This window comes from Hyaena hyaena, unplaced genomic scaffold (genome assembly GCF_003009895.1).
Source record: "Hyaena hyaena isolate Hyena2069 unplaced genomic scaffold, ASM300989v1 scaffold_602, whole genome shotgun sequence".
Classification (NCBI taxonomy): Eukaryota; Metazoa; Chordata; class Mammalia; order Carnivora; family Hyaenidae; genus Hyaena; species Hyaena hyaena.
The window spans coordinates 73,377-82,595 of NW_024081229.1; the positions used below are offsets into that span (position 1 = coordinate 73,377).

At 50.3% G+C, this 9,219-nt stretch overlaps 1 protein-coding gene across 1 annotated transcript in view; it reads left to right on the top strand.

The window, feature by feature from the left end:
* Positions 1 to 3,860: 3,860 nt before the first annotated feature.
* The window catches only part of PTPN18 (protein tyrosine phosphatase non-receptor type 18), a 30,643-nt gene continuing 25,284 nt past the window's right edge, over positions 3,861 to 9,219 (top strand). Inside the window, 6 exon segments of the mRNA XM_039256935.1 lie at positions 3,861 to 4,087; positions 4,297 to 4,415; positions 5,629 to 5,778; positions 5,853 to 5,979; positions 6,200 to 6,270; positions 6,448 to 6,501. Coding sequence (XP_039112866.1) covers positions 3,861 to 4,087; positions 4,297 to 4,415; positions 5,629 to 5,778; positions 5,853 to 5,979; positions 6,200 to 6,270; positions 6,448 to 6,501 — 748 coding nt within the window.

Here is a 9,219-nt window from a genome sequence, read left to right on the forward strand (position 1 = left end):
TCCCTTTGATTGTGATGCCAAGGGCTCTGCACTCAGCACCCAAAGAAGAGCCCTTAGCTAAACAGGGTCCCAGCCAGGCTAAGACTAACAGAACATGGCCAGTTGGTCTTTTCAAAATAAAGTGCCACACACTTAGGTGTGTGTGGGCTAGGCTACAGTGGGGTGTAGAAACTGAAAGCCAAGGATGCAGGGCAGCCTGACCAAAAGCCACAGGATGCTACAGCATTTGTTTGCCTAGAGCTCACAGGAGCTAGAGCTGTCAGTGCAGAGGGCCCAGGGCTGAGTTTACTTCCTCCACAGACATATTCTAGCATCTGGAGACCGCTCTAGGTGACAAGGATAACCAGGCCCTGCCCTAGAAGAAGTGGGGCTGGCTTGGGGAAAAGTTGGTATCAACATTTTAAGGATGTCCTGTTTTTAAAGATGAGAAAGAGGCTTTCCCCTCCATCCCTAAAGCAGAACAGCAGGGCAGTTTGAGAGGTCATGGGGTTGGCAGCAGGTCTGGGGAAGGGTAAGGTGGCTTTCTCCCTGGGCTGTTGCCTTAGCTCTGAGCTGTTGCTCTTTTCCCCATAAAGGGACTGGGAGGGACCCTCAATTCAGAACCCTGAAATCCAGAACCCCTGAGGAAAGTTAAAGGAGACTAACCAAAGCTGGAGGCAGTCAGCTCCAGTCACTGGGGGCACAAGCTGCTCCTCCCTATAGGAGACTGTGTCATTTTTCCTGTTTGCTAAATGCCACACGGGATTGACCAACAGGTCAGCCTACCCAGCCTGCAGGTTCTTCACAGGAGCAGTGGGAGGATTTTTTCAAATGTTTTCTCCCCTTTTTTGGCCTATGAAAAAAGGGAGACAGAGATTGTACAGTAGTATTACCAATAGTCTCAGTGTGTCTCCCAACAAACTCCCTGGGTTAAGATGATGTCCACTGCGTTTCTCTATTGTAAAGTCACACTTTTCCCCTTTGCAACATCAGCTCAGCCTGGGTTCCTCACAGCACTAGGAAAACCTATGCAAGCACCCTCTGCACCCAGGCCACTCGGCTCTGTTGAGTGGCCAATCAGTGAGCGCTCTGAGCTGGCAAACTGGCATGTGGGTGTCACAGTAAACAGGATCCTCAGGGGCAGTGCCAATTGTTCCCCCTCTGTGGGACTGCAACCAGGAAGATGAACAAAAGGGCCACTAGCAGCAGCAAATCCCGTGGTAAGAACATGGCATGCAGTTGGGAGAAGGGAGGGGTGACAGCCAGGAATGCTGAAGGAGCTCTCGGGGGGTCTTCCCATCCTCCGCACCCAGCAAGTTCAACAGTGAGAGGGGAGTGAGAGAGAGGGAGTGGGGGTGGATACACAGCCAGAAAGACAGACACCCAGTCCAGCTGAAGCATGGCAGGTGGGCCACAGCCACCGCCACTTCTATTCATAAACCATAAGATTTCAAGCCAGATAGGAAGATCCCCAGGCAGACAGACAGACACACAGACCCCTGGATAGACAGACTTCTAGATGGACAAAATCCCAGAGAGACAACCAGACAAATTGACATAATTCTTGCACAGATGGGAAGACACCCAGTCAGACATCCAGAAAGACTTGTGGTCAGACACATGGACACCACACAACTCCAACCATTTGGGAGATGACCCCAACCAACTAAAAGAAAAAAATCCCTCAAGGACAGATACCTTCCCCACAAATGGACAGACATTACCCCAGCAGAGGGTTACCCACCTACCCAATCAACTAGCCAGCCAAACCTCAGCTTTACCTTCTACAGCCTTAACTTCTGCCAGTAAAGACAGACTCCAGCCTGTGAGAAAGCCGGTCCCTCAGAGGGATAAACATACAGCCCCACCAAGCCAGCTGGATGGACGGACTGTCAAGTTAGGTAGACAGATAGATACACCCCCCCCGCAACACACACTGGACAAACAGACCCTCAGTCACTAATCAGACAAGATCCCCAGCTGGCCAGACCCCAGCTTCTGGGTCAGCCTCCCAGGCTCCCATTCACCACCATAGATGATATGGATGGCCCAATGACCCCTCACCAGTTTCCAGTCACCTTTGACCTCCAATGATATCCACTAAACACCAGAGTCCAAAAAGACCTTTTCTGATCCCACAGTGACTCTTCCTCATTTACTCTGGTATGTACTAGTCCCTCATGGCTGCCATTAGCATCCGTGAGTACTCAGGGACTCAAGAGTGTCTATGAGTCCTCCACTGAACATCCATATATTCTCAAAGTTCCTGATACTTCTGTATCTCACTTCCCTGAGTCTCCAAAATCCGATGACCATCCCGGAAATCTCAGTGATTTCCCTGGCATCCACTACTGTGTCCTGAGTAGGACCCTCAATGACCTTCCCTCTTTTGACCTCTCAATTACTTAAACTACTAGTCCCCATCCCAACAGCCCCTCAACTACTTTCACTGTCTCTCACTGACTTCCAGTGACTGCTAGTAACATCCACTGACAGTGCCCCATGAACCCCCAAGGAACTCTCACCGACTTCCAATTAATTCACTCTCATTGCCCATCCTTGTTATCACTACTGACCATCTTTGAACTCTGAGAGTTGAAACTGATAGGGGCACCTGGGCGGCTCAGTCGGTTGAGCGTCCGACTTCAGCTCAGGTCATGATCTCACGGTTTGTGGGTTCGAGCCCCGCGTCGGGTTCTGTGCTGACAGCCAGCTCAGAGCCTGGAGCCTGTCTTCCGAGTCTGTGACTCCCTCTCTCTCTGACCCTCCCCTGCTCACGCTGTCTCTATCTCTCTCCCAAAAATAAAATAAAACATGAAAAAAAGAAACTGATAAACACTGAGTCCATAGTAACTCCACCTAATCCCTCAATAAATGAAACATCCTTAACTGATCATCCACTTTGATTTCTGTCACTTAAACCTGGGTTAGCAAACCACAGCCTCAGGCTACACACACACACACGAGTGTTTTGTGACCTATGAAAATTAGATGAAATTAAAATTTCAGTGTCCACAAATAGTCTTATTGGAACATAGACTAACTCATTCCTTTACATGTTGCCTATGGCTGCTTTCACACTGACATGGTGGCCATTGAATAGCTGGAACAAGACCAAAGACTTTAAAAAGAATTAAATCCACAAGCTGAACCAATGACCCTGTTGACCCCTCAATGACTTAAAGACCTCACGCAGTTGGTTACCCTTTGAAACCTCAATGACCTCAAACTGGACTCCGGAGATACCCCCTCGAGTGACACCCCAGAAATTCCTTCCATGACTTCGGTGAAGGGTGGGCTAACTCACCTACCCAGGCAGGACCCCTAGGCCCCTCTCTGCTTTCTCCAGCCTCCCCTTGATTACCCGGGGACTGGGTCACCAAGTGGTCCTTTGGCTTTTTCCAGCCTATTTTCTGAAGGTGAGGGTGCGGGAACAGGAAAAAGTAGCTCTTTGAAAGCGTTCAGACCATCTTTCCTCCCGGAACCCGCTTCTACGTGGTCAGTTCTGTTTCCCGGCAGGTTTATGCAGGTTGAGATCCTTAAATTAAGACTGATTCCTGGCTTCCCCAGCAGATCCCAGCCCGACCCAGAAAAAAGGAAGCCCAGGAAACACAAAGATACAGCAGCATCCATTTCCATTCGGCCTTTCTCACAGCACGGGTGTCACCCCCCCCACGCCCCCGGAAACCTGCTGCGACCTCTCTCGGCCCCGCCCCGCCGGAGCGCACGGCTAGGGACGCCCCCAACTCGAGGTCCTCGACGCAGGGGTGGCAGCGCGCTCTCGGCGACAGCGTCCCCTCACGACCGCAGCACCACTCCCGCTCGGAGCCCCGTCTGCGTCTCGGGGAGGCCGTCCGACAGCGGAGGCCCGGCGAGAACGAATGGCCGTCTATCCACGTGGAGGAAGCCTGGCCTCGGGCGTGGGTCCGGGTTCCAAACGAGGGGAAGCGGCCGCGGGAGGGCGCGGGGTCACCCACAGGCCCCACGCGCGCTCAGTCCCGCCGCCGGCGGCCGCGGGGGACCGGGCGCCCGGCCGCGGCGGGGAGCGGGAGCCCGCGGGCCTGCGCGGCGAGCTCCGGACCTCCGGGCGCTTCCACTGGGTCGCGAGGTCGGAGGTGGGACCTCCGCAGCCGCCCCGCGTCCAGCCGCCCGTCCGGGCCGGCCAGCCCTCTGCGTCGGAGCCGCGGCCCGGACGCTGAGCGGAGGGCCCTCGGCGGGCGGGCGGGGGGACCCTGCGAGAGCTGACAGCCACGGCGCGACTCTGTGCCCCAGAACTCTGATCTGGACCCTCTTTCCCCCCTGCCTCCCCTGGCCCAGCTGGGGCGCCTCCCGACCAGGACCTCCAGGCCCGCTTCGCCACACGGAGGGCCGCGCCCGTGTGCGCCGCCCGGCCCGGCGGGCGGCCGGGAAAACCCGCTCCAAAGCTGTGCCGCCTCGTGAGCCAGGGGCTTTCAGGAGGAGCCCCCGGGGCGCCGCGCCCGCCCCTCCCCCACCGCAGCCCCAGGGGCGCCGCACCCCCACTCACCCCACCGCAGCCCCAGGGGCGCCGCACCCCCACTCACCCCACCGCAGCCCCCCGGGGCGCGCGCCCGCCCCTCCCCCCACCGCAGCCCCAGGGGCGCCGCGCCGCCCACCCCGCTTCGCTCCCAGAGCAGCCGTCACCCTGCCCCAGACCCTTGAGAGGCTGCGTTTCTCTCTTTCGTCAGAGGAAGGACAGAGAGAGAGAGAGAGTCCCCAGCAGGCTCCGCGCTGCCGCCTGTGGGAGCCCCACCGGCCTCTCTGGGTGGCAGTCACAGCACGGAAATGGCAGTGTTTGCAGCTCCTGCCATGAGAAAGGAAAACTGGGGTCTCCTTCTGCTACTACTGGCCCGTGTTGGAAATAAGCCACGTGGGATTGCCCAGGCCTCACAGTATTCCGTGTCAGACCCATATTCTGAGTACAGATACCTCATAAGGAAAAGCATATTCCTGCCTTTACAAAAGAGAGGTTAGCTGAAAGCTCTGTGGGTGACTGTCAAAGGCTCTTCCTATGGGCCTTGCGGACCCAAGGCTTAGATCATAAAGGGAGTTAAGAACACACGAGTTACAATGGAGCCCGGCCCCATGTCAGAAGAACCTAATTTATAGTTACCAACTGGTGATGTACGGCAGTCCCTTCCTCAAGGCCTACACTCCACAAACACCCTCCCGTGCACTGGCAGCTGGGATGAGGGCAGATAAGAGTAATTAAAACATAAACCCAGGTGCAAAGACGGATACATACAGGGCCCCCTTGCTGGTTTCCAAAAACAAACCAATTCAGAAACATTCATCCTCTTGAGAGCCAGACGGAATGACTCCTAGCTGATGTATATACAACTTAACCGATACGTTATCCTGTTTTTCACTAAGAGCATCTGGTATTTCCTTGGTCGTAAATTCACCATGACTGGGATAGTTCTGCAATTGGTATCACAAAAGGCCTCTCATTGTAAGAAATTCCTTTTCTCTGCCCTCATACTGTTGTTGAACGTTTAAATAAAGACACCAACACCGACAGGACGGAGATGCCTGCCTGGTGCTCGGAATCTCCGGGCGCTCGCTCTCTGTCTCTCTGTCTCTCTCTCTGTCTCTCTCTCTCTCTCCCTCGCCGACACGCCCGTGCTTCAGGGACCCTGGCCCTGGCGGCGCCCGCCTCCAGCACACTGGAACCCGCTAACCTGGGAGGCCAGGACCTGAGCTGCAACCGAGAGCAGGAGGCGCGACGACCTGAGCCACCGAGGCGGCGCCGCGGCGGCATCTCTCCTGAGCGGCTCGCGAGTGCGCCCAGCTGCACCCCTGCCGGCTTTCATCCAGGGGGCTGCCAGGGGCCTGACGCCACCGTCACCCCAAAGCACTTTGCTCATCTCTCCCACTGGCCGGTGACCAGACGCGAATGGTCCTCTCCCTGCTCCAGGAGGAGAGAGACGGCGACTGCATCGAAGTCAGCTTCTGCGAGGCAGGCTGGGAGTCGGGGACAGGGTGGGCATGGTGGGGGTGACAGCAGGGTCTGGGTGGCGAACTTCGCCTCTGTCAGGGCACAGACCGGAAGTCAGGCCTACACGGCCTCGCAAGGACCCCTGCCTCACACCTTGCTAGACTTCTGGCGCCTGGCCTGAGAGTTTGGGGTCAAGGTTGGCTCCGGGGGACGGGGAGCTGACGTTCGGAGTCCTCCCTGGGCCTTGTTCTCCCTATCCCCAAGTCACTCCTTCTCCCCTCACCCTTCTTGTCTCGGTGATCCTGATGGCGTGCGGAGGAATGGAGACCGGGCAGGTAGGTGTTCTCAGCTCTCTAGAATGCGTTTCCTTGTGCAAGGAGAAGGCAAGAGAAGTCTTGCCAGCCCCTCCCTAACGCTAGGCCTGAAAGGCCCGGGTCATGGAGTGACTCCTCTATTGCACTTTAATTTTTTGGTGGTGTCTTTCGTCTTTTTCACGGTGCTTATCCCTGCAGTGTTCACAACCCCTCTACCACTGGGCTTCCCACCCCAAATCTGCACCGTAGACCGTAAGGTTCTATACTGTGGCCTCCCTGGTCCGGTCTGATCTCTGTCTTTGCCTCTCCTTTCTTCACTCTGCTTTAGCCATTTTGGCCTTTGCTGTTCCTCAAATGTGCCAGGGATGGCTCTGCCTCAGAGCCTGTGCCTTGGCTGTTCCCTCTGCCTGGAACATTCTTCTCCTTGGCTTGGATTGTTCAAGTGCTACTTCCTCCATGAGGCCTTCCTGGATCTTACATCATTTAAAACTCCCAGCACTCCCACTCTCCTTCCCTTGTCCTATTTTCCTCTTGGCCTCACAATTCTTCTAGCATATAAAGTAATCCACACACTGTTTAGTCTCCATCTTCCTGATTAGAAGATAAGTCCAGGAGGGCAGAGATCTCGGTTTTGCCTGTTAGCATAAATTAGTCCTCAATAAATGGATGTCAACACTGAAGGCACGTGATTTCTGCATTCTGGCCTGCGTGGACAGGGTTGTGGGGCAGGTAGGTAGTGCTCCGGGGTGAATGGCTGATCACAGAGTGTGCACAAGCTGTAGTGATGTCCCTTTTTCACTCCTGATTTTGGTAATTTGTGTTCTGTCTGTCTGTCTCTCCTCAAGTCAGTCTGGCTAGAGTAAAGATGAGCAAACTTTAACTGTTGTACTAGGTCTGTCTTACAGCTTTTTTTTTTTTTTTTTGTAAATAAAATGTATTAGAGTAGAGCCACACTCATATGTTTATATATCGTCTATACCTGCTTTCATACTATAATGGCAGAGTTCAGTAGTTTCAAGTTGGGTAGATTGAAAGGCTCACAAAGTGTAAAATATTTATTATCTGGCCCTTTATAGAAAATGTTAGCCGTCTCTGGGCTAGAGGTTTATCAGCTGTATTAATTTTTTTCAAAGAAGCAGCTTTGGGTTTTATTCATATTCTCTTTTTTTTCATTTCCTATTTTATTAATATCTACTCTTCTTCATTATTCCTTTCTAAAGGTTATTTTAGCTTTAACTTGCTCTTATTTTCCTAGTTTCTTAAACTTAGATCACTGATTTGAAATTTTTCTTTTTTTCATGGATAAGCATTTAGTGTTATTCACTTTTCTTTAAACACTGTGTTAGCTAATGTTAGCAAATGTGAGGTGTTCTTTTTCAATTAGTTCAAAAATATTTTCTAATTTCCCTAGTGATTTCTTCTTTGACTCATGGTATTTGACCACAGTTGTGCCTGGTTTCCAAATATTTGAGGATTTTCTCATATAGATTCCTATTATTAATTTTTAGTGATTTCCACTGTGATCAAGGAACAACTTTATATAATTTCAATCCTTTTAAAGGTACTGAAGCTTGTTTTATGGCTATGAATATGGTCTATCTTGGTAAGTACTCTGTGTGCACTCAAAAATAATATGTATTCTGCTTTTGTTGAGTGGAATGATCTATAAATATCAAGTCAGTCAAATTTACTGTGTCTGTTTTGAAAGACACTTTAATATTTTTGTATCTTTACTGTATCTTATAAATCTTAACTAATTACTATTCTCTAAATGTTCTATCAATCACTGAGAGAGGAGTGATGAAGTCTTCAACTGTTCTATAATTGACAATTAGGATAAATATTATTTAAATCTTATTATTTGTATGACTTTTTTTGGAGAGAGTCTACTTGCTCTATTATTTGCTGATATAATATTGAAATTTCTAATTTTAAAATTTTCTGGTTTGTCTTTTCAGTTCTGTCAGTTTCTGCTTCAGCTATTTTAAAAATCTGTAATTGAGTACATTTACAGTTAGCATTATGTCTTCCTGATGAATCAATCCCTTTTCCAATATGTAAGGTCTCTTTTTGTCTTTGGCCTATTCCTTTTTCTGAAGTGTACTTTGATATTAATATATCCACTTAAATTACTCGAATGTGCATATCTTTCTCCATTCTTATAGTTTTTTAAAAAATGTTTTATTTATTTCTAGGAGAGAGAGAGAGAGAGACAGCATGAGCAGGGGAGGGTCAGAGAGAGAGGGAGTCACAGACTGAAACAGGCTCGAGGCTCTGAGCTGGCAGTCAGCACAGAGCCCGACGCGGGGCTCGAACCCACGAACCGCAAGATCATGACCTAAGCGGAAGTCGGACGCTTAACCGACTAAGCCACCCAGGCGCCCCATTCTTATACTTTTTAAAATCTATGTTCATCCTTATTTTTATTTTATTTTTTGAGTTTATTTATTTATTTTGAGAGAGAGGAAGAGAGAAGCAGAGAAATAGGAAGAAAGAGAATCCCAAGCAGGCCCTGCGCTGTCAGTACAGAGCCCGACTCTGGACTCGATCTCACGAATCATGAGATCATGACCTTAGCCAAAATCAAGAGTCAGACACTTAATGAACTGAGCCACCCAGGCTCCCCCATTTATTTTTAAAGTGTCATGTAGGTGACATACTGTAGGGGCTTACTTTATTATTCAGTCGACAATTTCTGCCTTTAACTGGAAGTATTTAGTTGTTAATATAATTATCAGTAATGTCGAATTTAAACCTATCATTTTTCTCTTTTCTATTTATTCCATCTGTTTTTCGTCCCTTCATTTTTCTTTTCAGTCTTCTTTCAGATTGAGAAATTTTATGAATCCATTTCATAGCCATTATTGACTTATTAGCTATACCTCTTTGTTTTATGTACTTAGTGGTGGCTTTGGGGTTTACAAGTTATATCTTTACCTTATCACAGTCTACATGCAAATAATATTATAC